A 27,776-nucleotide genomic window follows, 5' to 3' on the forward strand; every position below is an offset into this window, starting at 1 on the left:
TGAAACAGGGAGGTCTCAGGAATCAAAGACCAGCATTCCTGCTTTTCTAGGTGTATCTTTTTTTTTTTTTTTTTTTTTTTTTTGAGACGGAGTCTCGCTTTGTCGCCCAGGCTGGAGTGCAGTGGTGCGATCTCGGCTCACTGCAAGCTCTGCCTCCCGGGTTCACGCCATTCTCCTGCCTCAGCCTCTCCAAGTAGCTGGGACTACAGGCGCCCACCACCACGCCCGGCTAATTTTTTTGTATTTTTAGTAGAGACGGGGTTTCACCGTGGTCTCGATCTCCTGACCTCGTGATCCGCCCGCCTCGGCCTCCCAAAGTGCTAGGATTACAAGCGTGAGCCACCGCGCCCGGCCTTTTCTAGGTATATCTTAATTTAAAAATCAAGAAAGTTGGGAAAGGAGAATGTCATTGCCATGATTTTCTGTATACTAAACACACTGGCTGCTAAGACTCTTATGCCCAAACTTTATAAAGTCAGTTCTAATTTCTTTCTTTTTTTTTTTTTTTTTTTTTGAGTTGGAGTCTCACTCTGTCACCCAGGCTGGAATGCAATGGCACAATCTCAGCTCACTGCAACCTCTGCCTCCCGGGTTCAAGTGATTCTCCTGCCTCAGCCTCCCAAGTAGCTGGGATTATAGGTGCCCGCCACCACGCCCAGCTAATTTTTGTATTTTTAGTAGAGACGGGGTTTCGTCATGTTGGCCAGGCTGGTCTGGAACTCCTGACCTCGTGATCCACCCGCCTCAGCCTCCCAAAGTGCTGGGATTACAGGCATGAGCCACCGTGCCCGGCCAATCAATTTCTAAATAGAGATTTTCATATCAAGTTTGCTGAAAGCTGAATATACACACATCTTCTAAGCACTCAAGCAAGACTTTATTGCCAGATGGGATGCCAAGGATTTTTTTGGAGAAAATTAAGCAAAAATAAACACAGTGTTACGCAAACAGTAATCATTCCACCTTCTCTTGTAAAAATCCCAGTGGAAGTTTTTGTCCTGAGTCACCCCTGCATGTAGCCTCTCACCAATTCTGCTGCAGAACTTACCTCTAGGTCAATCTTGAGGCCTTGGTGATACACCTCGGTCTCAAAGGTGATCAGGTGCAGCTCCTCAGTCACAATCAGGGAAGCCTACAGTAACGAGAAGGACACTCTTAGGCCAGGTGTGGTGGCTCATGCCTGTAATCCCAGTACTTTGGGAGGCCAAGGCAGGAGGATTGCCTGAGCCCAGGAGTTCGAGACCAGCCTAAGCAGCACAGCAAAATTCCATCTCTGCAAAAAATACAAAAATTAGCTGGGTGTGGTGGTGCACACCTATAGCCCCAGCTACTCAAGAGGCTGAGGTGGGGGGATGGCTTGAGCCTAGGAGATGGAGGCTGCAGTGAGCTATGATTGTGCCACTGCACTCTAGCTGGGGTGACAGAGTGAGACTCTGTGTTAAAAAAAATTTTTTTTAAATTAAAAGGCTGAGCGTGATGGCTCACACCTACAATCCCAGCACTTTGGGAGGCCGAGGCAGATGGATCACATGGTCAGGAGTTTGAGACCAGCCTGGCCAATAATTTGGTGAAACCCCATTTCTACTAAAAATACAAAAATTAGCTGGGCGTGGTAGTGGGCACCTGTAGTCCCAGCTACTCAGGAGGCTGAGGCAGGAGAATCGCCTGAACCCAGGAGGCAGAGGTTGCAGTGAGCCGAGATCGCGCCACTACACTCCAGCCTGGGCGACAGAGTGAGACTCTGTCTCAATCAATCAATAAAAAAGAGAAGGACGCTTTTCCTCAGAGAGAATGACATTCAGTACTAACAGCCACAGCCAAGGAAAGTGACATGCCAAGCCTCACCACACCAAGAAGGGTAAACCACCAGGTGGTCACAGACAAACTGCCAGGGACACCACTTGCCTGTCACTTACTCTCTTCAACACCAAGAACCTCCAATGCTATGATCCTCAACCTAATCCTTTACTCAGTTTGTATTATAATATTACATAGATCCCATCGGTTATTTGCAAAATACGTAAGGCACAAAGAATAACAAAACAATGTGAACCCACTATTCAATTTAAGGAAAAGTCCATCACTCATGAAATTCTCTGGGTGCCCTTCGCCAACCCCATCGCTTTCCCTCCTCCCTCAGAAATAACTGCTATTTTGTCTTTTGGGGTTATCATTTCCTGGCCTTTTTTTTTTTTATAGTTTTACCATATTTGTTTAAGCAATGTAGGTATTGTTTAGTTTGGTACGTTTGTGAAACTTACACATATGGACTCCAATGAATTATTTTGTGATTCACTTTTCACTTGATGTGAAATGAATCCACATGGTTATGTGTATCTGCAGTGTATTCCTTTTCACAGCTGTGTAGTATTCCATTGTGTCTATACCACAAATCATGTATTCATTCTAATGTTGATGGGTATTTATTTGGGTTGCATTTAGAGCTTACAATCAGGCTGTTGTCCACTTTATACATGTTTCCTGGGACATATATGCAAAGATTTCTCTGCTATTAAATCCTGGGAATGGCACCGTTGGTTTACAGGTATGTTCATTTTTATACTGCCAAATTGTTTTCCAAACTGACTATAACAATGTCTCACATCAGTATAGCAATCTTATTTTAAATAAGAGTTGTCAATGAATTCTCAGAAATTGAATTCTAGGCCGGGCACAGTGGCTCATGCCTGTAATCCCAGCACTTTCAGAGGCCGAGATGGGTGGATCACGAGGTCAGGAGTTCAAGACCAGCCTGACCAATATGGTGAAACCCTGTCTCTACTAAAAATGCAAAAATTAGCTAGGCGTGGTGGCGTGCACCTATCGTCCCAGCTACTTGGGAGGCTGAGGCAGGAGAATCGCTTGAACCCAGGAGCAGAGGTTGCAGTGAGCTGAGATCGCACCACTGCACTCTGATAGAACGAGACTCCGACTCAAAAAAAAAAAGAAAAAAGAAATTGAATTCTAATTCATTTTTAATACTCTTTTTCTGATTATAAAAGTAATATATTCAGAGTTTAAAATGCAAATATCACAGAGACAGTCTAGAATAGCCATGGATACCAACAGCAGCACTAATACACATAGCACTGCTGGTATATTCCTCCAGAATTTCTTAATATATATATGAATACACATAAGAGTGTAGTGTATTTTTAAAACACATATACTAATATACTATTCAAATTATTTTACATTTTGCTTTTTCTAAATATGTCATGTACATTTTCCCATATCATTGCATACAAGCTACTTCACTCTACTGTCAAGTAAAATTCCACGTTTTTTAAAAGGACTGCTACATTTTATTTTATTTTATTTTATTTATTTTTTTGAGACAGAGTTTCACTCTGTTGCCCAGGCTAGAGTGCAGTGGCAAAATCTCGGCTCACTGCAAGCTCCACCTCTCAGGTTCAAGGGATTCTCATGCCTCAGCCTCCCCAGTAGCTGGGACTACAGGCGTGCACCACCATACGCAGCTAAGTTTTGTATCTTTAGTAGAGACGAGCTTTCACCATGTTGGCCAGGCTGGTCTTGAACTCCTGACCTCAAGTGACCAGCCTGCCTTGGCATCCCAAGGTGCTGGGTGTGAGCCAGCACGCCCAGCTAGGACTGCTACATTTTAAAGAGGAAGAACTGTTCGGGGGACAAACGTGAGAAAAAGAACAGGGCATCACAATTTTTAAAAATGACTAAAAACTAGCTTTCGGTCACATGTACCTTTTTTTGTTTGTTTGTTTAAAGTTTATTCTTGACAATAAGAATCCAATAATCTGTATCAATGAAAAGCAGAAAATAAGGGGGATAAAGAACAAGATGGGTTGTTGTTTGTTCGTTTTATTTACTCTTTTCCTAAGCAAGCTAACACAAGGTGGTCATTTATTTTAAAGTTTAACTCAGATCTGTTGCTTTTACACCCTCTATCCCACCTCAGTGGGAGAGAAAAACAGGGCACTAAAAATGGAGCCAAGCAGCGTCAGCCGCAGGAGCTGGATGGGGAATTTGGAAAGCCCCAGGCAAGGTGGAAAGCTGCTTTATACCACATGGGTGTGGAGAACCACTCACCAAGGGACTTTCCACTGCTCCTTAAGGAGGAGCCAACTCCCAGATATTCACGGAAATGTTCCAAGCCAGAGAGTTCCATGGCACATGGAACTTCTGTTCATGTCACTTTGGCCTGAAGTGACTTTTTGGAATAACTACAGCTGAAAGAACAGGTTGATGTTTCTAATTCTGGGGATTAAGAAGGATCTTTACCCCTCTCTCCCTCAAGGAAAACACCCCAGTTGTCTTTCATCCCCAAGAAAACTTACATCACAATTGGCTCGGCCCCCATTCCCACATCTCTGCTCCCTCAGGGTCTGTAAGAAAAGAAAAAGGCAGGTGTCCTGTGAGGCTCTCCCCAGCCCTCTCCCTCAGCCAGAGGCCCTTTGTGAAGGGGAACTCCTCCCACATACCAAGTGTTTGAATTCTGCAGAGAGGCTGCCGTTGTTGGATTCTTCCATGTTCATCACTTTTGTGTTTGTGCCCAGAATGTTAAATTTCCGGGATCTGAATCACAGGGGAACAATCAACTATGTAGGTGACTGAGTAGCCGGAGGATGAAGTTAGGTTACACAGAACAAAAGGAAGCCTCTAGGCTGAACTTACCCTCTGAGAGCTGCAACGTCCCCAGAGTCTCTGTAAGAACACAGACCGTTGTTAATAAAATACGCTCTGTGTTTCTTCAAAAAGCCTACTTTGACCACCTGCTATTTACTCTCATGAAAAAACCTCTGTGTTCCTGGGCATTTCTTTAAACTATTCAGTTACAGGTGATGAGCACAACATAACACCTTTGCGTAGCAGGCACAGTTGATTGCCTACCACCTTCATCAACTCCCTTATTTCATTATTTTCCAGTGCATTCTCATGAAATTTCCACATAATTACATCAACTAAAAATAAGTATGCATTTTATCTTTTCTTTTTTTTTTTGAGACAGAGTTTCACTCTTGTTGCTTAGGCTGGAGTGCAATGGTGCGATCTCGGCTCACCACAACCTCCACCTCCTGAGTTCAAGTGATTCTCCTGCCTCAGCTTCCCGTGTAGCTGGGATTACAGGCATGCGCCAACACACCTGACTAATTTTGTATTTTTAGTAGAGACGAGGTTTCTCCATGTTGGTCAGGCTGGTTTCAAACTCTCGACCTCAGGTCATCTGCCTGCCTCAGCCTCCCAAAGTGCTGAGATTACAGGCGTGAGCCACTGCGCCCAGCCACATTTTCTCTTTTATTTTTTGAGACGGAGTCTCTGTCGCCCAGGCTGGAGTGCAGTGGTGTGATCTCGGCTCACTGCAAACTCCACCTCCCGGGTTCATGCCATTCTCCTGCCTCTCCTGAGTAGCTGGGACTACAGGTGACCGCCACCACGCCCAGCTAGTTTTTTTGTATTTTTAGTAGAGACGGGGTTTCACCGTGTTAGCCAGGATGGTCTCGATCTCATGACCTCGTGATCTGCCCGCCTCGGCCTCCCAAAGTGCTGGGATTACAGGCGTGAGCCACCGCGCCCGGCCCACATTTTCTCTTTTCTAATGTCGTCAAAGGGCATATGTATTTTACATCCTGAAAGGTATTATGAAATTTTGAGTATTCCATTATATGGTAAAGTGCGGAACAATTAAAAAAAAGAGATCTATTCTTTCCACATGCTATGTATGGAAAGAATATATAACAACGTTTCGGTCAACAACAAACTGCATATATGAAGGTGGTCCCATAAGATTATAATGGAGCTGAAAAATTCCTACTTCATTGAGATGTGTTACAATTGCCTACGGTATTCAGCACAGTAACATACTCTACAGGTTTACAGCCTACCACCAGTAGGCTCTGCCACATAGCGTAGGTGTGCGGTAGGTTCTGCCACCCAGGTTTGTGTAAGGACTATATACTCCACAATGTTTGCACAACAAAATTGCCTAATGATACATTTTGCAGAATGTATCCCAGTCATTAATTAACACATGATCTCAGTCTTATATATAATATGCATGAATGACATGTACAAGTAAAAAACTAAACAAAGAAAAAGAGGGACTGGTTGTCACAATAGCAACCACAAATCAAATCTGTGCCCCCAGCTTTGTGGCTTTGTTCAGACATGTAAATGACAATGCACCCCAAGCCTTTTGAAAACTTTTGTCCACAAAATAAGATCTCTGAATAAAGACAGAGTCTCTAGTTCAAATGATGTCTGTCAAAGTTCTCATTTTTCTATTCCTCACTGGAAAAAAAGAGCTAAGATAGGAGTACTTACTTGTCAATGCACACTTTAATTTTAAGCTGATAATTCAACTCAGGGAATTTGACCAGCAACCTATTTAAAAAGAAAAAATCCAAGGAAAAAAAGTCAGTAAACTCTCCCATAACCTTTTCTTGAAGAAATGTAAAATTCATAATTCTTCATTTCCAACAGGTAAATAGGCCAAGCTGTCTATAATTATAGGCTCACATCTATAATCTCAGCATTGTGGGAGGCCAAGCTGGGAGGATCACTTGAGCCCAGGAGTTCCATAACAGTCTGGGCAACAAAGTGAGAGCCCACATCTATAAAAAATTTAAAAATTAGTGGGGTGTGGTAGCATGTACCTGTAGTCGCAGTTACTCAGGAGGCTGAGGCAAGAGGATCACTTGTGCCCAGGAGTTCAAGGCTACAGTGACCTATGATCATGCCACTGCACTCTAGCCTAGGTGACAGAGTGAGATCCTATCTCTCTCCCTTTCTCTCTTTTTTTTTTTGAGACAGAGTTTCGCTCTTGTTACCTGGGCTGGAGTGCAATGGCGCGATCTCCGTTCACTGCAACCTCCGCCTCCTGGGTTCAAGTGATTCTCCTGCCTCAGCCTCTCAAGTAGCTGGGATTACAGGCGTGCGCCACCACGCCCAGCTAATTTTGTATTTTTAGTAGAGACGGAGTTTCTCCATGTTGGTCAGGATGGTCTTGAACTCCCGACCTCAGGTGATCCACCCACCTTGGCCTCCCAAAGTGCTGGGATTACAGGCAAGAGCCACTGTGCCCGGCCCCTATCTCTCTCTTTAAAAAAATTAAAATAGGGCCAGGCGCGGTGACTCACGCCTGTAATCCCAGCACTTTGGGAGGCCGAGGCAGGTGGATCACGAGGTCAGGAGTTCGAGACCAGCCTGGCCAAGATGGTGAAACCCCATCTCTACTAAAAATACAAAAATCAGCCAGGCGTGGTGGCAGGCGCCTGTAATCCCAGCTACTTGGGAGGCTGAGGCAGGAGAATCACTTGAACCCAGGAGGCGGAGGCTGCAGTGATCCGAGATCACATCTCAGCACTCTAGCCTGGGTGATCGAGAAAGACTCCATCTCAAAAAAAAAAAAAAAAAAAAAAAAAATAGGCTGAGCACAGTGGCTCACACCTGTAATCCCAGCACTTTTGGAGGCCGGGGTGGGTGGATCACCGAGGTCAGGAGTTTGAGACCAGCCTGGCCAACGTGGAGAAACCCTGTCTCTACTAAAAATACAAAAATTAGCCGGGCATGGTGGAGTGTGCCGGTCTAGCTACTCAGGGAGGCTGAGGCAGAAGAATCGCTTGAACCTAGGAGGTGGAGGTTGCAGTGAGTCGAGATCGCACCACTGCACTCCGGCCTGGCCGAAAGAGTGAGACTCTGTCTCAAAAAAAAAACAAAACAAACAAACTAAAAAAAACAAATTAGCTGGGTGTGGTGGTGCGCACCTCTAGTCTCAGCTACTCAGGAGGCTGAGGCACAAGAATCACTTGAACCCGGGAGGCGGAGGTTGCAGTGAGCTGAGATCATGCCACTGCACACCAGCCTGGGTGAGAGTGAGACCCTGTCTCAAACAAAAACAAAAGATGAGTATCACCCCTTCAAGCCAGAGGTACTGAGAAAACATCTAAGAACTAACAACTTGAAGTTGTGAGAGATTCACAAAAGGATAATCAAAGCCATATAATGAAAAATATTACAGGAACACATGCTGTGCAGCTGGCATTTTGTTCTATTAATCCTGAAACCCAACACCATACTAAGTTTCTGAGGGAAATTTCACTGCAGAAGGTCAAAACGCCAGCACACCTGTTCTGACTTGAGTGTGAAAGTAACACCTCACCCTACAGGCCCACCACCCACCTGCCCTGGGGCCTCTCAGCTTCCCCATCACTAAGCCTTACTCTTTCCCTTAAAATCCACAGGGAAGAGTAGCCTCAAAGAACAGAAAATAGACGACATTATTTTGTCCCTTGGGCAGAAGGAGAAGCTGTGGCCTGAGACTCCAGGTCTACAATCATAGGAATATGCCCAGGTACCTTCAAAAAGATGATTGCTCTTTTGCTTTTGGCATCAGAATCAGAAAGCAAGCAGATAGTATGGCAACAAATGTCATCCCCGCAACAGTGTACTGCCTGTGACACCACACCTGGAAAGAACGACCCTGGCCACCAACTCTACCCTCGCCTTAACAGTGTCCCTCAGTAAAATCTCTACTGAAAACGGAAGTGGCGTGGCCTACCTGACTTTGGTAGTGAACTGAACGCCAGTTTTGATGACGAGGGGCCGGTCAGGATGCATGGGCATGCAGGGCTGCCGCTCCACCACAAAGGCACTGAGGAAAGAGAAGATGGGCTCACGCGCCACGGCCGCAACCAGAAGTCAGCCTGCCTCTCACTCTACCACATGAGTCTTTAGGTATTTTTTAGATGAGGGAAAGGGACAAGGATGCTAAGTTACCTTTTCATTAAGTTTCTAAACAGCTCCACGATTCTCTCCTCCAGCATCGGCCGGTGCTGTACAATGGGGTCCCCTTTGTAGGAAACTTTTTGCTGCAACTCCTCCAGTTTCTTAATTTGTTGACGGGTCTGAAGTTGAGATTCTGCTAATGACGTTATCCTGCCAATAAATTAAGAAAGGTGCTAATTACCAAAGTGAATGTATACAGGTGAGATGGAGAAGGGGAAGGAAATACTGAAGACATGGAGACCACTACAATAAGAACAAGGAATTTTTTTATTGTGGTGAAATATACATAGCATGAAATTTACAATTTTTCATCTTAAGTTTACAGTTCAGTGACATTAAGAAAAGAGGAATTTTTCACCATGTTCGGTGGATGCTGAAAAAATAAATTAAAAAAGAAGATAATTTATTATTTACTTATTTACGTTTTGAGCTGGAGTGCAGTGGTGCAATCTCGGCTCACTGCAACCTCCATTTCCCAGGTTCAAGTGATTCTCCTGCCTGAGCCTCCTGAGGGATTACAGGTGTAAGCCACTGCGCCTGGCCTAGTTATTTATTTTTTTTTGAGATAGAGTCACACTCTGTTGCCCAGGCTGGAGTGCAGGGGCACAATCTCAGCTCACTGCAACCTCCACCTCCCAGGTTCAAGTGATTCTCCTGCCTCAGCCTCCCAAGTAGCTGGGATTACAGGCACCCACCACCACTCCTGGATAATTTTTGTATTTTTAGTAGAGATGGGATTTTGCCTTGTTGGCCAGGCTGGTCTTGAACTCCTGACCTCAGGTGATCCATCCACCTCGACCTCCCGAAGTACTGGGATTACAGGTGTGAGCCACCGTGCCTGGCCAGAAAATAATTTATTTTACCTTTTATTACGAGTCCCTTCCTAAAATCTCAAATTTCTAAGAGGGAGCCGGGCATACAAGAAGTATTAAAATTTATACCACTAGGAGGCATTGATGTAGTTATCACTGGAAAATGACAAGCATCTGAGCCCAGATATGCAGAACATGAAATATGGAATTTAGCACTTACTTTACTCATCCTAACTTGTCTATGAACATAAAGACTCAGAAAAAGAGATTAGACAGCTCCCAAAGATGGGTTTGAGCCAGCTCTGTCACACACTATCTGTGCAAGCTTTGCCAGGCCCTTCACCATCATGGGCCTTAGCATCCCCTTGCATGAAGAGAAGGGATTGAACTACATGAGACCTTTCTTTTCTTTCTTTTTTTTTTGAGACAGGGTCCCCACCCTGTGGCCTAGTGCAGTGCAACGGCATGATCATAGCTCACTGCCTCCTCCAACTCCTGGACACAAGTGATCCTCCCACTTCAGCTTCCTGAGTAGCTAGAACTACAGGTGTGTGCCACCATGCCTGTTTAGTTTAGTTTAGTTTTTTGAGATGGAGTCTCACTCTGTTACCCAGGCTGAAGTGTAATGGCACATGTCTAGTTTTTTAAATTTTTGTAGGGATGGGATCTCACTTTGTTGCCCAGGCTGGTCTCAAACTCCTGGGTTCAAGTGATCCTCCTGACTCTGCCTCCCAAAGCATTGGGATTTACAGGCCTGAGCCATGACACCCAATCCCCATAAGCCTTTTCAATGTCAGCCTTCAACTGATCAAAGGACATGACATTATGTTTCAAAATATTGATAACATGCACAAGGAATAAGTGAATAGAAAGGGAGAAAAAGCTCATTAAATCTATCTCCAGGAATAGAGAATATTAGGCCAGGTGCAGTGGCTCACACCTGTAATCCCAAAAATTTGAGAGGCCGAGGCAGGTGGATCTACTAAAATACAAAAAAATAGCCAGGCATGGTGGCATGGGCCTGTAATCCCAGCTACTTGGAAGGTTGTGACTGAGAATTGCTTGAACCTGGGAGGAGGAGGTTGCAGTAAGCCAAGATCATGCCACTGCACTCTACTGGGTGACAGAGTGAGACTCTGTCTCAAAAAAAAAAAAAAAAATAGAGAAGTTTAGCATCATTCCATCATTCTTTGATGGTTTATCACTAGTGTAACAAAGACCAAAAGACCAGAAAGACAGAAAGTGAAAGGAGAGGGAGGGGGACTGCTGCAGGGATTTCTGAACTCCCCAACTCTTTTCTGGCACTTCTATCCTCCCATTCCCAGAACTTAAGCTTCTTCGTTCCCTGGTCAGGAAGCATTTAAAACTGCTTTCAGTAAATTAACAACACTCGGGGTTAGTGAGGATATGAATAGACAGGCATTCTCATGTAGAGTTACCCTAAATTTCCAGCGTAGGCTCTGTACCTCAAGTTTCTCCTAAGGCAAGCTGGTGCAACATGCTCACTACAGGGCCTTGCACATGAAGGGTGTGCAGTAAGATTTGCTGGATGAAGGTAAAAGTGCAGATTACAGAAAAGCATATAAAGAAAGATCCTGGGCTGGGCACGGCAGCTCACATCTATAATTCCAGAGCTTTTGAGAGGCCGAAGTGGGATGATCCCTTGAGCCCAGGAGTTTGAGACCAGCCCAGGCAACAAAGTAAGACCCTGTCTCTATAAAAAATTTAAAAATTAGCCAGGTATGGTGGTGCATGCCTGTAGTCCCAGCTACTGAGAAGGCTAAGGTGGGAAGACTGCCTGAGCCCAGGAGGTCAAGGCTCCAGTGAGCCATGATTGCATAACTGTACTCTAGACTGGGTAACACAGTGAGACCTTGACTCCAAAAAAAGAAAAAAAAAAATGATCTTGCTAATATAAACTGTATAAATTTCTATCTTTATGTGTATATACATAATGTGTATATACATGACAGATGTCTAGATTGAGCGTCAACTAAAATTTTAACTACTAGTACTGCTGATGATTTGATTTAAAAATGTTTTCTTCTCTTGATTAATTTTCTGTATTTGAATTTTTTCCCTTAAAAAGGGCATGTGTCGTTTTAGATTACTAAAATAACTAAAATTAAAAGATTTGTCTATCTGTTAAATAGTTAAATCAAAAGCCTTGAATTATTAAGTAAAATATACTTAAAATACAATAATAAAAATACATTTTTTAAAACGAAGTTTCTCCAAATAAAGTAAAAACTTTATTTTATTTTTATTTTTTTGAGATGGAGTCTCACTCTGTCGCCCAGGCTGGTTGGTGTGCGGTAGTAAGATCTCGGCTCACTGCAACCTCCGTATCCCAGGTTCAAGTGATTCTCCTGCCTCAGCCGCCCAGAGTAGCTGGGACTACAGGTGCGCACCACCATGCCTGGCTAATTTTTATGTTTTTAGTAGAGATGTGTTTTCACCATGTTGGCCAGGCTGGTCTCAAACTCCTGACCTCAAGTGATCCGCCCATCTTGGCCTCCCAAAGTTCTGGGATTACAGGTGTGAGCCACAGCGCTTGGCCAAAATAAAGTAAAAACTTTAATTCTTGGGCTAAATTTGAATATGGAAAAGTCCCCACATTGGAGATATAGTACCAATTCTGTGGGCCTGCAGTTAAGATCAGAATTCACTCTAGCTTTCGAGAAAGAAAGGAAAAGCTTCTTTCATCCTTTACCAGTTTTCTAGCCGATCTAGGCAGATGTTGGGCGGGCCTCCAATGCAGGCAATCTGTTGCCGCCTCTTCCAGTCAGCCAGCTCCTCGTCCGTGAGAGTTTTCTGCACGTACTCCATCGCTGACAAAAGCCCCGCCAGCTCACTCACGATGCTCTGGTTGGAAACCAAAACAAAGTCAGAAAACATTTCCTCAGACCGTCTCTAACCACATTCTTTAGTCAACTCCAGAGCAGGAACTTCTTAGAAACCAAGCAAGTTCTGCCACAAGACGCTGAAATCCCGCAAGTGAGCGAGACACATGGGGGACGTGGTCCGACCGATGCCCTTACTCTCCGCATCTGGTCCAGTGCAGTGAGCATCTGTTCCAGCTGCTGCATCTTCTGCCTGGTCACTGACTGGTTGTTTCCATTCAGATCTTGCATGTCTGCGAAGGAAGAAAAAACTCCTTGACCTGCGGGAATACTCCTGTCCTTAATGACCAGGCTCCTTTGAGCACCCGTAACTCCCTTGCATCCCGCCCGCCTTAAGATCTAAACAGAGTTAAGACAGATGAGTCTTTCAACTCAACAACACAAACTCACTTTCTAGAGATTTTAACATCTCTAATATTCACTTGCCTCCTTGACTCTTGAGGGTTTTATAGTTGAAATCAAAGTCATCCTGGAGATTCTCCACCACTTTCATTTTCTGTTCTAGATCCTGTTTAAAATAAGCAAACAAAAAAACAGAAGTAAAAAAAGATTTCCTTGGGAACAGAAAAAATAAAGTTTCTGAGGAGAATTCAAATGAAGCCAAAACCTCAAAAAAGATACATGCAGGACCTGCAGGCAGTATCCCCAAGAGAAGGCTCCCTGGTGGCCAAGCGCAGTGGCTCACACCTGTAATCCCAGCACTTTGAGAGGCTGAGTTGGGAGGATCACTTGAGCCCAGGAGTTCGAGATCAGCCTGGGCAACACAGGGAGACCCCCATCTCTACAAATTTTTTTTTTTAATTGGCTGGGCGTGGTGGTGCACGCCTGTGGTCCCGGCTACTTGGGAGGATGAGGTGGGAGGATGGCTTGGGCCTGAGAGGTCGAGGCTGCAGTGAGCTGTGATCATGCCACTGCAGCCCAGCATGAGTGGCAGAGCAAGACCCTGTCTCAAAAAAAAAAAAAAAAAAAAAAAATTAATAAAAGCTCCCTGCCCGAGGCTTGTAACTTGCATCACCTGCACTCTCTTCCGGACATCCTGAAGGTGCTGTTCCAGCATCTGCTGCTTCTCCGTCACCACAGCTGCTGTGGGGTGGTTGGCCTGGCCCCCTTGCTGCCAAAAAGGAGGTCAATGCACATGTGAACACAGAAATATGGGGAGAGGAATACCTCTATCCAGCTTCCATCCCACCCTAATTACCCTTCTTGTTTGGCTTGAGAAGCTGCTGCCATCACGAGAGGAAGGGAAACAGAGGCAGTGGTGCTGTCACTACACAGGTGACACTACACAGGTCATACCATAAATCCCCTCTATGGCACTAAGAGACCACATGTTCAGCTAAGACATGGTATATGCCTTCGAAAAGCTCATGGGCAAGTATGTCAAAAAATTCAAAACAATTTATGACAGCAGATGTTGGATGTCTACTTAAACGTGGTGTCCAGTATATTTCTGAGGTATAATAAAAAAAGGTCCTGCCCTAGGGATGAAATTCCATATCAAAAGATATTATCTCAGGGAGAAGGGGAGGCTGGTACCTTGGAAAAGGTCAAATAGCACATGGAAAAAGAAAAAGAAGAAAGAAGGCTGGATGTAGCAGCTCACACCTATAATCTCAGCACTTGGGAAGGCTGAAGTGGGAGGACTGCTTGAGGCCAGGAGTTCAAAACTAGCCTAGTCAACATAGTGAGGCCCCATCTCGAATGAATAAGTGAATGAATGAATGAAAGAAATAACAAAAAATAAATAGCATATGAAATAAAAATTACAGGTTTGTGCCAGGCACGGTGGCTCATGCCTGTAATCCCAGCATTTTGGGAGGCTAAGGCGGGCAGATTACCTGAGGTCAGGAGTTTGAGACCAGCCTGACCGACACGGAGAAACCCCACCTCTACTAAAAATACAAAGTTAGCTGAGCTTGGTGGTGCATGCCTGTAATCCCAGCTACTCAGGAGGCTAAGGCAGGAGAATCACCTGAACCTGGGAGGCGGAGGTTGTGGTGAGCCAAGACTGCACCACTGCACTCCAGCCTGAGCAACAAGAGTGAAACTCCATCTAAAAAAAAAAAAAAAAAAATTACAGGCTTGGGCTGGGCATGGTAGCTCCCACCTATAATCCTAGCACTTTGGGAAACCAAGGCAGGAGGATCACTTGAGGCTGGGAGTTTGAGACCGGCCCAGGGAACATAGAGAGAGACCTCATCTTAACCAAAAAAAAAAAAAAAAAAATTTTTTTTTTAACTAGCTGGGCGTGGTGGCATATACCTGTAGTTCTAGCTACTTGGGAGGCTGAGGTGGGAGGATCATTTAAGTCCTGAAGTTTGAGGCTATACTACAGCCAGTTTTATGGGCAACCATTCTCTTCCTTTCCCATGGTCCCTATCCAAGCCCACAGAATACAAACTTCTTAGAAGTTTTGGGAAGGTGACCGATGCCCCTACTTCTTCTTCCCACAGTGACAGTGACTCATCTGATTGGTAAGATGGAGAGAAAGACTCTATGCACACATAGATCTTCAAAGAACCCAGCACCTAAGCTGGTGCCTCCCTCTTCTCACTCTTGCCTTCCTAGAGCCCACCACAAGCAAGAGCAGCAGCCTGGTTTCTAGAAGCAGGTCTAGAGAGCTATCCCTCTGCCTTCAGTGAGTGTTGGTCTATGGTGGCTGAAGCTCCATATGGATGGTGGGGGTGGGGTGGGGGTGCTGCTCTGCACACCCAGTCTCTCCACCCCAAGATCTAACTCAGGGCACAGGCATTGGAAAGCCCCTATGGTTACCAGCTCAAGCCACACTTTCCATTCTAGTTTTACCAACAATACAGCTGATGTTTTAACCTTCATTCCACTCTCATGTCTATTTCTCAAGTAGGACTACACTTAAAGGGGGAAAACATGTGATTAATGATCACCCACAGAAACCCATCTCTAATACCTTCGTAAAAAACTTTATTGGCTCCCCACTGCTTCCAGCTATAAACATCTCAGGCCAACACAGAAAGCTTTCACACAATTGATTACTTAAACTTTCCCTTCCTGTGCCTCGGTCGCCCCAAACTCCCCACTCTTCCCTGGGAGGTGGAGGTTGTGGTGAGACCCCACACCCTAACTACCCTTCTTGTTTGGCTTGCGACGCTGCTGCCATCACGAGAGGAAGGGAAACAGAGGCAGTGGTGCTGTCACTACACAGGTGACAACATTGCATGCAGTGTGTTTCCACACTCCCTCTCCACCCGCTATCCACTCAGCCTGGCCTGGGCTTCAGCCCAAACAGATCTGAACTCATTCACCTTCAAATTCAGTTCAAATGTTTCTTTTCCTGCGAAATCTTATTCAACTTCCTTAGACAAAATGACACACATCCTCTTCTGTGTTTTTCTCACTTTGAGTGTTTGTGTACTTATAATCCCAACTAGCCTGACAGCCCCTGGTAGCAGGGATTACATCCATTCTTCTATCTTTAACCCATTCTAGACACTTAAGAGCACGCCAGGTAATTTAAACAGAAAAAATAGCAGTGAGGCCTGGGTTGAGGCCACAAATATCCAACTTATAGCTTTATATCAGGGGTTGCAAACTTTTTCTCTAAGGGACAGAGGGTAAATATTTTTGGCTTCCTGGGTCATACAGTCCCTGCCACAAATAGCCCTGCCAGTGCAGCACAAAAGCAGCCACAGATAATGCATAAATAAATGAGTGTGGCTGGGTTCCGAAAAAACCTCATTTACAAAAACAAGCAGCAGGCTGGATTTGGGCCACGCTCACAGTTTGCAGACCCCTAATCCATATGATTGAAAACATCCTTGGGATACCTTTGGCTTTCCTACCTCCCATGGTAAGTTGGAGCCTCTATCCAAATTGACTTAAACCACTTATTTTTATCTTGTGGAGCAGGATAAAATACAAAGGTTTTCCGCAACAGAAAATCCTAGTGCTGCCTGGGCAAGTGCCTGTGTGCTAACCTCTTGGGCTGCAGGGCAATGCACAGTAAGTGTTATCTACCACCTCACTCACACCTGAGCATATCAGTTTTCTGCTTAAAATTCCTTACTGGGGCCGGGCACAGTGGCTCATGCCTGTAATCCCAGCACTTTGGGAGGCCGAGGAGGCCGGATCACCTGAGGTCAGGAGTTCGAGACCAGCCTGGCCAACATGGTGAAACCCCGTCTCTACTAAAAATACAAAAAATTAGCCCAGTGTGGTGGCTAATGCCTGTAATCCCAGCTACTTGGGAAGCCGAGACATGAGAATCGCTTGAACCTGGGAGGCAGAGGTTGCAGTGAGCCGAAATCGCGCCACTGCACTCCAGCCTGCGTAACAGAGTGAGACTCTGTCTCAAAAGAAAAAAAAAATTATTCACTGGGTCCCCATTTCCTACAGTAATGGTGATGATAGTGATGTCAGCAGCAGCAGAAAGCAGTTAAATTATTTCGCATTTATGTGTCAGATACTGTTCTAAGGATTTTACATGTATGAATTAATTCCATGAAGAAGGTATTATTATCACTCCCATTGGAGGAACAGAGAGTAAAAATTGTTTACTTAAGGTTACAGAGCAAGGGGCAGGGCTGTGGGTTCAAATCGAAGCAGTTGGCCCCTTGTGGTAAACTGCTCTTCCAGGGCCCCACTGTTAGGCATGACTAATTAAAACATCATATGGCCTTGACTAGCTCATCTTCCCCGACCCAATCAGATGCTGAACTTTCTACACTTCTCCCAAGAAGACACATGTTTCTGTTTCTCTCTTTGAACGTGATCTTCTTTCTGCCTGGAGAGCTCTTTCTCATCAGTTGATGAGCCCAGGAGTTCAACACCAGCCTGGGAAACATGGCAAGAGCCCATCTCTACCAAAAAAAAAAAAATTAGCTGGGCATGGTGGCAAGTGCCTATAGTCCCAGCTACTCATAAGGCTGAGGCAGGAAGATCACTAGGGCCCAGGTGGTTGACGCTGCAGTGAGCTGTGATCACACCACTGCACTCCAGCCTAGGTGACAGAGTGAGACTGTCTCAAAAAAAAAAAAACAAAAGGTTACAATGGTAAATTTGAAATGTTATGTGGATTTCACCACAATTTTTTAAAAAGCAGGGGGTCAGGGAGAAAAAGAAAAAATGTCCCTGATTATAGGATATTAAAGAAGGTAAAACCCCTCACAGAAAGTAAAAAAGTCTCCTATGACCAACTACTTTAATGATTTAGTATATATGTTTCCAGATATTTTCCCATACATGCCAATAGTATATGCAAATTGCATACATTTAGTTTTACTACTATGAATCAGATCTTTACTTTCTTTTTTTTTTTTTTTTTTTCAGACAGAGTCTCACTCAGTCGCCCAGGCTGGAGTGCAGTGGTGCGATCTTGGTTCACTGCAACCTCCGCCTTCCAGGTTCAAGCGATTCTCCTGCCTCAGCTTCCCAAGTAGCTGGGACTACAGGCGCACACCACCATGCCCAGCTAATTTTTGTATTTTTTGTAGAGATGGGGTTTCATCATGTTGGCCAGGATGGTCTCAATCTCTTGACCTCGTGATCCGCCCACCTCGGCCTCCCAAAGTGCTGGGATTACAGGCGTGAGACATCGTGCCTGGCCCAGATCTTTACTTTCATTACATCTTCTAACAGGTTACTGCTGCTACTGAATAGGGGAACCGCAGATTCTAAAAATATTTATCTTGTATACAATGGCCTTCCTAAACCTTGCTAGTTCCAATTGTCATTGTTAGTTTTGTTTCTCTTGGATCTTCGAGGAAGACCTATCTATCTGTAAATAATAAGAGTTCTGTCCCTTGCTTTCCAATATTTGTACCCTCATTTCTTTTTCTTTTTGCATAGGCTGGATCCCGCAGAAAAGTATCAATGGTAAAAGACATCCTTATCGTTTGCTGTTTTTACTGAGAATACTTTAGTGTTTCACCACTGTGCATCATGCTCCCTTTGGTTTCTGATAAATATTCTTTCTTTTGTTTAGAAAGATCCTTAATTAAGCCGGGTGCGGTTGCTCACGCCTGTAATCCCAGCACTTTGGGAGGCCGAGGCGGGCAGATCACGAGGTCAAGAGATCGAGACCATCCTGGCTAACACGGTGAAACCCCATCTCTACTAAAAATACAAAAAATTAGCTGGGTGTGGGGATGCGCGCCTGTAGTCCCAGCTACTTGGGAGGCTGGGGCAGGGGAATCGCTTGAACCTCGGAGGCAGAAGTTGCAGTGAGCCGAGATCACACCACTGCACTCCAGCCTGGCAACAGAGCAAGACTCCGTCTCAAAAAAAAAAAAAAAAAGGAAAAAAGGCCGGGCATGGTGGCTCATGCCTATAATCCCAGCACTTTGGGAGGCTGTGGCGGGTGGATCATCCTGCCTAACAAGGTGAAACCCCATCTCTACTTAAAAAAAATGCCAAAAATTAGCCGGGCATGGTGGCACACACCTGTAGTCCCAGCTACTCAGGAGGCTGAGGCAAGAGAATCACTTGAACCTGGGAGTCGGAGGTTGCAGTGAGCCAAGATGGCGCCACTGCACTCCAGCCTGGACGACAGAGAGAGACTCTGTCTCAAAAAAAAAAAAAAAAGAGATGAGGTCTCGCTATGTTGCCCCAGCTGGTCTCAAACTCCTGAGGCTCAGACAATCTGCCCGTCTCAGCCCCCCAAGGTACTGGGATTACAGGCGTGAGCCACTACACCTGGCTGTTTCTTAGGTTTTGATATGAGGATTTTTCCAGCCTCATAAAATAAGCTGAAAACATCTCCTGTTTTCCTATACTTTGGAAAAGTTTGAATGATATCATACAGAATAATCTGTACTATGAAAGTTTGTCAGAACAGGCCGGGCACGGTGGCTCACGCCTGTAATCCCAGCACTTTGGGAGGCCGAGGCAGGTGGATCACCTGAGGTCAAGGAGTTCAAGACCAGCCTGACCAACATGAAGAAACCCCGTCTCTACTAAAAATACAAAATTAGCTGGGAGTGGTGGCACACGCCTATAATCCCAGCTACTCGTGAGGCTGAGGCAGAAGAATCACTTGAACCCTGGAGGTGGAGGTTGCAGTGAGCCAAGATTGTGCCATTGCACTCTAGCCTGGGTAACAAGAGCAAAACTCTGTCTCAAAAAAAAAAAAAAAAAAAAAAAAAAGAAAGAAAGTTTGTCAGAACAAAACTTTTAAACTATTAGGTCTGTTGGATTTTTTTGGTGGAACTTTCTTTTTTTTAGAGTTTTTCAATGTATTTTGGGGGGTGGAACTTTCTTTTTTTTAGAGTTTTTCAATGTATTTTTATGATTATTGATCTATTTAATTTCTTTTCCTTCTTTTTTAGTAGATCTAATAATTTATCTTATTATAAAGTTGTTTGATTTTCCATTCCTCCCAGACCAGGGATTTGTTTTGTCTCAGGTCTCACCTGGGCCGCAGTGGCTGCAGTCTGTAGGAGGCGTGATTCTTCCCACAGGCACCGGGCCACAATCCGGGCAATCTCCATTGGCTTCTCAAGATACCTGCTCTATAAGTAGGAGAGAAAGAGAGTGAAAATCAGCAGCAGACCATGGAGATGTGGACTGAACTGTGGCACCTTAAAACTAATGTATTCATCAAGGAAAGCATTTACTCTAGGAAACAACGGAACAAAGGCTTCAGAGCCTGGGTGAAGGCTCTCTGTCGCGGCGTCGAACGAGAGGTCGTTACTATTTCTGTAACAGAAGGTACATTAGCCTGAGTCTTTTTTTTTTTGGAGACTGGCTCTCGCTCTGTCCGCTAGGCTGGAGTGCAGTGGCGCAATCACGGCTTATTGCAGCTTTGACCTCCCTGGCTCAAGCAATTTTCTCACCTCAGCCTTCTGAGTAGCTGGGACTACAGGTGCATGCCACCACAGCCAGCTAGTTTTTTAAAAAATTTCTGTAGAGATGGTGTCTTGTTATGCTGCCCAAGCTGGTCTCAAAACTCCCAGGCTCAAGCAATCCTCCCACCTCAACCTCCTAAGGTGTTGGGATTACAGGCGTGAGCCACCATGCCTGGCCTTGTCTGAGTCTTTACACAGTATGCTATCCTGGTCTTGCAGGGAAGCTACTGACTTAGTCAAGCAGTATCCCATTATGGTCAAACCTTTAACATGTAACAGTGAGAATCATCTTCCTATCAGTGGACCGGGTTAACATGGTAACGTGTATGATTAACATACAATCACTTTATTACTTCAACTATGACGAGAGAAGTGATTCTCAGGTAATGATGCTCACGGGTAAGCATACAGAGCTTTGAGAAAGGGCTAATTACTTCTCCTGTGATTGAAAATACAAGATAGATTCTCATTACTTAGCCAAATGAGAAAAGAAATGCTTCCGGGAAAGAATGCTAACACCCGACTCTACGGGTCCTGTTTCTCCTTGTCCTCAGTTTCTCATCATACCTGAAGAAACTGCTTGATTCTTCGTAGATTGTGCTGATAGAGAACATTCGACTCTTGCAGGAAGCGGCTATACTGCTGGTCAATCTCTCCCAGGAGATTATGAAACACCAAAGTGGCATGTGATTCTTTGCTGGCCGCATATGCCCTAGGAAAAGGAAGAATGATAAAGAATGGCTCTGAAGCCGACGCATACACACAAACACAGAAATCACCATCAAGAAACAGGAAAAAAAAAAAAAAACAAAGCAAACCTGATGCTATAACCCATTCATCATTTTAGATTCTTCTTGCTCAGCAATAAAATGCCATCAATTTAATAATTATTAATGATTATTCCAGGCCAGGCACGGTGGCTTACGCCTGTAATCCCAGCACTTTGGGAGGCCGAGGCGGGTGGATCACCTGAGATCAGGAGGTCCAAACCAAACTGGCCAACGTGGTGAAACTCTGTCTCTACTAAAAACAAAAAATTAGCCGGGTGTGGTGGTGGGCACCTGTAATCCCAGCTACTCAGGAGGCTGAGGCAGGAGAATCGCTTGAACCCAAGAGGCAGAGATGCAGTGAGCCGAGATCGCACCACTGCACTCCAGCCTGAGCTACAGCCAGACTCCGTTTCAAAAAAAAAAAACCCACAAAACAAAAACAAATTATTCCAGATATTATTACCCACTCTCATAATCTGTTGTATTTGTAAAATATTTGAACAAAGTAGACAGATACACTGTTTTGCTTTAAACTCTCAATTAACTCTGGTCAGATTTATTAGTACAAATAAGTAATCCCAGGCTGGGATGGCCTATCTCCAACATCTGTGAATCACCTTCTGGCCCTTCACCAAATCAGAGTACGCATTCTGGAAAAACCAGGTCATAGCCGGGCGCGGTGGCTCACGCCTGTAATCCCAGCACTTTGGGAGGCCGAGGCGGGCGGATCACGAGGTCAGGAGATCGAGACCATCCTGGCTAACACGGTGAAACCCCGTCTCTACTAAAAATACAAAAAACTGGCCGGGCGAGGTGGCAGGCGCCTGTAGTCCCAGCTACAAGGGAGGCTGAGGCAGGAGAATGGCGTGAACCCCGGGGGGCGGAGCCTGCAGTGAGCTGAGATCGCGCCACTGCACTCCAGCCTGGGTGAAAGAGCAAGACTCCGTCTCCAAAAAAAAAAAAAAAAAAACCAGGTCATATTAACACTGGCCTGAATTAAACCAAAATCAGTAGGTGAGCCTGAGCATATTAAAGTGAAGGAAATAGTTGCTGGACGTCTGTGCCATTATCTCCTCTATGAATGGAATCTATTTCCCTTATCCTGTGATCTAGTTTGGATCTACATCTCTGCCCAAATCTCATACTGAAATGTAACCCCCACTGTTGGAGGTGGGTCCTGGTGGAAGGTGACTGGATCATGGCGGTGAGTTTCTCATGAATGGTTTAACACCATCCCTGTTGATACTGTCCTCGAGACAGTGAGTTCTTGTCAGATCTGACCTTTTAAAAGTGTGTGGCGCCTCCCTCTTACTCTCTTGCTCTTGCTCTGGCCATGTGACCTGCCTGCTCCCCCTCTGCCTTCCGCCATGATTGGAAGCTTGCTGAGGCCTCCCCGGCAGCGGATGCTGCTATGCTTCCTAAACAGCCTGCAGAACTATGAGCCGATTAAACCTCTTTTCTTATAAATTACCCAGTCTCTGGCCGGGCGCGGTGGCTCAAGCCTGTAATCCCAGCACTTTGGGAGGCCGAGGCGGGCGGATCACGAGGTCAGGAGATCGAGACCATCCTGGCTAACACGGTGAAACCCTGTCTCTACTAAAAATACAAAAAATTAGCCGGGCGTGTTGGCGGGCGCCTGTAGTCCCAGCTCCTCAGGAGGCTGAGGCAGGAGAATGGCCTGAACCCGGGAGGCGGAGCTTGCAGTGAGCCGAGATCGCGGCACTGCACTCCAGCCTGGGTGACACAGCAAGACTCCGTCTCAAAAAAAAAAAAAAAAGACTATAAATTACCCAGTCTCAGGTATTTCTTTATAGCAAATCGAGAACAGACTAATACACCCCTGTGTCTCCTTCCTTTAACTAAAGGGGAATTACAAGTATCAACCCAAAGTTCTAGCTAAGACAGAATTCATATTCAGAGAAAAAATATGTCTACCCGCATCGCTGGATTATCAGAATATATAGAGGATCTGCCCAAGTAAATGAGGTCCAAATCAACCTTCAAGACATCCACCACCATACAGGCGGTTTCAATGTGTCAAAGACAGTTGCCCACATGCCCTTCTAATATAAAAAAGGCTTTACAAGACCAAAGGGTGCCACTTTATCTCCTGATCTCATTTTCCCCATCACCTGTACCCATACATTTTTTAATGAAACAGCAAAGCATGACATTAAGAGTTCATGTCTCTTGACTCAAATCGAAACCTAACAATTTGGAGAGTCTCTTAAGAAGGACTTACCAATCTTGACTCTCAATCCAAGGGGCCAGAAACTGCCGCAGCTCCATTGGGAAGCTGTCACTGTAGAGCTGATGGAGCTGCTCCAAGTACCGTGTGTCAAGCTGCTGTAGCTGATTCCATTGGGCCATCCTGCTAAAATCAGGGGTCCCAACTGTAAACCAAAGTGTGCATATGGTCACCACAAGTCCCAGTAGGGGTAAACAATCTAGAAGTAGCCATTGCCCAACACAGGTGTCAGGTCCGTGACTAGGGATAAAGATGCTCTGGGGAGGACCCTACTTCTTTCTCCTAGTTTATTTTATTTTTAAAAAATAGAGATGGGGTCTCTATTTTTTGCCTGTTGCCCAGGGTGGCCTTGAACTCCTGGACTCAAGTGATCCTCCCACCTTGGCCTCCCAAAGTGCTGAGATTACAGGCATTAAGCCAACACACCCAGCCTGTTTCTCCCAGTTTAGAACAATACAAACACATTCACAATCCCCACCTTGGGATAATCACAGCTCTTTTATTTTTATTATTTTTTAAAGACAGAGTCTTGCTCTGTGGCCCAGGCTAGAGTGCAATGGCATGATCATGGGCTCAAGAGATCCTCCCACCTCAGCCTCCCGAGGAGCTGGGACTATAGGCACACTCATTTTTCAAAAAATGTTTTGTAAGACAAACAAAACATGCCCAGGCTGGTCTTGAACTCCTGGGCTCAAGTCATCCTCCTGCCTCAGCTACCCAAAGTGCTGGGATTACATATGTGAGCCACCCCATCTGGCCACACATCTCTTTTACACTGGGATGACAAGTGGCTATTATGCCAGGTTCTAGAATCCATTATCTACCAGAGGTGTGTGAAATTAAAAAATTACTTAACTCCCAGATTTCTATTCCCTTATCTATAAAATAGAGATAATAATTCCCACTCCTCAGGGGTATTGAGATATTCCTATAGCATCCAGTTCAGTGCATGGCACATGACAGATGCCCAACAAATGTCAGTTCCTTTCTTTCTACTCCACAGCCCTTTTAGTTATACACAGTAAACCTGTACTGTGACCAAAATGTAGAAATTGGATGTTTGGGGTGGGGGAACAGAGAGCTAATTCCAAGACTACAGGTTTAAAATTATAAATGAGGATCCAGGAAGATCTGCCTGAGATTCTCCTACTCAACAAATAGTAACTATTTTAAAAATTGCTTAGTGTGGGACAACAGAGGAGGAAAGAAAAATGCCAGGCATAAAAGTTGTCCCAGGTTCAGGGATATCCCAGTGAAAAGCTCTGGTATGAGAAACCCAGCCAGCTAATTACCTGTAATCCTCTTTCTGAATAGTATGGGTCATGGAAATACCAATAGAGGCCAAGTCGTTTTAAGAAGTTCTAAAATTAGGCCAGGCGCAGTGGCTTACGCCTGTAATCCCAGCACTTTGGGAGGCCAAGGCGGGCAGATCACCTGAGGTTGGGAGTTCGAGACCAGCCTGACCAACTTGGAGAAACCCTGTCTCTACTAAAAACACAAAATTAGCCAGGCGTGGTGGCGCATGCCTGTAATTACAGATACTCAAGAGGTTGAGGCAGGAGAATTGCTTGAACCCGGAAGGCGGAGGTTGAGGTGAGCTGAGATCGCGCCACTGCATTCCAGTCTGGGCCACAAGAGCAAAACTCTGTCTCAAAAAATTTAAAAAAATAAAATAAAATAAGGAGAAGTTCTAAAAAATAATTACAAGTCAGAGCCAAAGATGAAGGTATGTACAGACCAAGGTCCAATGAGATGGTTCTCTGGGATAGTGAGAACATTTAATGAGAGACTGAACACACGCAAACATACTAGAGTTCTTGATTTTCAGAGAAGGCACGAAGAAGCACCTAGTTAGCACTGGCTCTTTCATAAAAATGACTGAGCAAACTGGCAATAAAACCAGCAGGTCTTCTGTTCTCAAGGCAGCAAATGTAATGGAATGAAAGGTGTGATCATGGAACCTCTAACTCCTGCAACCTCTAACTGCTGGGCTCAGGCAATCCTCCTACCTCAGCCTCCCAAGCAGCTGGGAGTACAGGCAGCATTGCTGCACCTGGCTAATTTTTTTTTTTAATTTTTTGTAGAGACAGGGTCTCACTGTGTTGCCCAGGCTGGTCTCGAACTCCTGGGCTTAAGCAATCCCCCTGCCTCAACCTCCCAAAGTGCTGGGATTACAGGCGTGAGCCACCACGCCTGGCCTGGGATCAGGTTTTCTGACAGAACCTGAGAGGGCTGCACTTCTCCCTTCCTCTTCGGGAGACAGACTCAGAATACCCCTCTTGCTACTGTGAAGATGGCTGGTGGAGCTCTCAAGCATATATTCAGGGAAGTGCAGGTAGTACCTCCCATCAGTCTTTACATTGAATAATCAATAATCTAAGGTAGCAGCATCCAACAGAAATAGAATACAAGCCACATATGCATTTTAAATTTTCTGGTAGCCATACTTAAAAAGTTGAAAGAGGCTGGGTGTAGTGGTTCATGCCTGTAATCCCAGCACTTTGGGAGGCCAAGGCGGGCGGATCATGAGGTCAGGAGATCGAGACCATCCTGGCCAATATGGTGAAATCCCGTCTCTAATAAAAATACAAAAATCAGACGGGTGTGGTGGCGCATGCCTTTAATCCCAGCTACTAGGGAGGCTGAGGCAGGAGAATCGCTTGAACCCGAGAGGTGGAGGTTGCGATGAGCCAAGATCGTGCCACTGCACTCCAGCCTGATGACATAGCGAGACTCCGTCTCAAAAAAAAAATAAAAGAAACAGGTGAAATTAATTTTAATGTATTTTATTTAATATATCCAAAACGTTATTTCAACATATGATCATACAAAACATATTATTTATTTATTTATTTATTTATTTATTTTTTGGAGACAGGCACTCTGTCACCCAGGCTGGAGTGCAGTGGCTCAATCACAGCTCACTGTAGCCTCAACTTCCCGGCTCAAACGATCCTCTCACCTCAGCCTCCACTAAGTTCTAACTACATTACTTCATATCTACAGATGCACACCACATTTGGCTACTTATTTTTGTAGAGACGGGGTCCCACTATGTTGCCCAGGCTGGTCTCGAACTCCTAGACTCATGCATCTCAGCCTCCCAATGTGCTGAGAGTATAGGCTTGAGCCACCATGTCCAGCCCACAAAAATTATTAATGAGATACTTTACACTGTTTTTTTTGCTACCAAGTTTTCTAATCTCCTGTGTACTTTACACGTGCAGCACAGCTCCAAGGTATTTTCCCTCCTCATGTATCAAGGGCTTAAATTCCACTGGTGAAAAAGCTCAGTAAAGCAAATAGAGAGAATGTCAGAATAAGGTATTTGCCCCAATTAGGCCAATATGCTTCTATAAATTAACTAAATATTCCAACAATGTTACTTTTTTGTTGTTGTTTTTGAGATGGAGTTGCCTAGGCTGGAGTGCAGTGGTGCAATCTCAACTCACTGCAACCTCCGTCTCCCGGGTTCAAGTGATTTTCCTGCCTCAGCCTCCCAAGTAGCTGGGATTATAGGCATGCACCACCACACCCAGCTAATTTTTTTTTTTGTATTTTTAGTAAAGACAGGGTTTCACCATGTTGCCTAGGCTGGTCTCGAACTCTTATCAGTTCGAGACCAGTCTGGCCAACACAGTGAGATCCTGCTTATAATTAATTAATTTAAAAATGTAGGCTGGACACGGTGGCGCACATCTGTAATCCCAGAACTTTGGGAAGCCGAGGCAGGTGGATCACGAGGTCAGGAGTTCAAGACCAGCGTGGCCAACATAGCGAAACCACGTCTCTACTAAAAATACAAAAATTAGCCGGGCATGGTGGTGGCCACCTGTAATCCCAGCTACTTGGGAGGCTGAGGCAGGAGAATTACTTGAACCCGGGAGGCAGAGGTTGTAGTGGGCTGAGATCGCACCACTGCACTCCAGCCTGGGCAATAGAGCAAGACTCCGTCTCAAAAAAAAAAAAAAAAAAAGCAATATTACTTGCCACCTTCCACCCTAAGATTCACCTGCCACAGGACAGATGCTGCCTCGGCAGTGGTACAGGTACACTAAGAACTAGCCGGAGTAAAAGCAGTGGCTGACGTGCATGCTATATGCTGAAGCATTGCAACCATGGCATGTACTGATTGCCCTCCATAAGAAGTCAAAGGCCATTAGATCTCTCTTACAATATTTGCATTAGGGCCAAGTTAAAATCTGCCTCACATGGAGGTTGCAGTGAGCCAAGATTGTGCCTCTGCACTCCAGCCTGGGTGACAGAGTGAGACTCCGTCTCAAAAAAAAAAAAAAAATCTACCTTATAGACTAATAAAAGCATCATGACTTGACTTATGCTATGCAAGAACTGACGTGCATACAAAGAAATCTGCATAATGTGCCAATTTATGTAGATTCTATTGCATACAAATTTACTGAAACTCTAAACCTACACAGTCCACTATGGAGTCACTAGCCACA

The 27,776-nt window shown here is 45.0% G+C and overlaps 1 protein-coding gene across 8 annotated transcripts in view; it reads right to left on the reverse strand.

Moving 5' to 3' along the window:
• The window catches only part of STAT3 (signal transducer and activator of transcription 3), a 79,062-nt gene that overhangs the window by 12,393 nt on the left and 38,893 nt on the right, over positions 1-27,776 (reverse strand). For 4 of the 8 annotated variants that reach the window (XM_055255955.2, XM_055255956.2, XM_055255962.2 and 1 more), the window contains exons 2-15: positions 23,308-23,436; positions 20,863-21,007; positions 19,861-19,959; positions 13,491-13,586; positions 12,902-12,983; positions 12,614-12,708; positions 12,286-12,437; positions 8,752-8,910; positions 8,534-8,626; positions 6,298-6,357; positions 4,651-4,680; positions 4,458-4,551; positions 4,314-4,361; positions 1,049-1,132 (exon numbers count right to left, since the gene is read on the reverse strand). In XM_055255955.2, the coding sequence (XP_055111930.2) occupies positions 1,049-1,132; positions 4,314-4,361; positions 4,458-4,551; positions 4,651-4,680; positions 6,298-6,357; positions 8,534-8,626; positions 8,752-8,910; positions 12,286-12,437; positions 12,614-12,708; positions 12,902-12,983; positions 13,491-13,586; positions 19,861-19,959; positions 20,863-21,007; positions 23,308-23,436 (1,366 nt within the window). Of the gene's footprint in view, positions 1-1,048; positions 1,133-4,313; positions 4,362-4,457; positions 4,552-4,650; positions 4,681-6,297; positions 6,358-8,533; positions 8,627-8,751; positions 8,911-12,285; positions 12,438-12,613; positions 12,709-12,901; positions 12,984-13,490; positions 13,587-19,860; positions 19,960-20,862; positions 21,008-23,307; positions 23,457-27,776 lie in introns of those variants that run through there. The other 4 variants (XM_055255963.2, XM_055255960.2, XM_055255958.1 and 1 more) reach the window with 4 other exon arrangements.

Source organism: Symphalangus syndactylus, chromosome 20 (assembly GCF_028878055.3).
Source record: "Symphalangus syndactylus isolate Jambi chromosome 20, NHGRI_mSymSyn1-v2.1_pri, whole genome shotgun sequence".
Lineage (NCBI taxonomy): Eukaryota > Metazoa > Chordata > Mammalia > Primates > Hylobatidae > Symphalangus > Symphalangus syndactylus.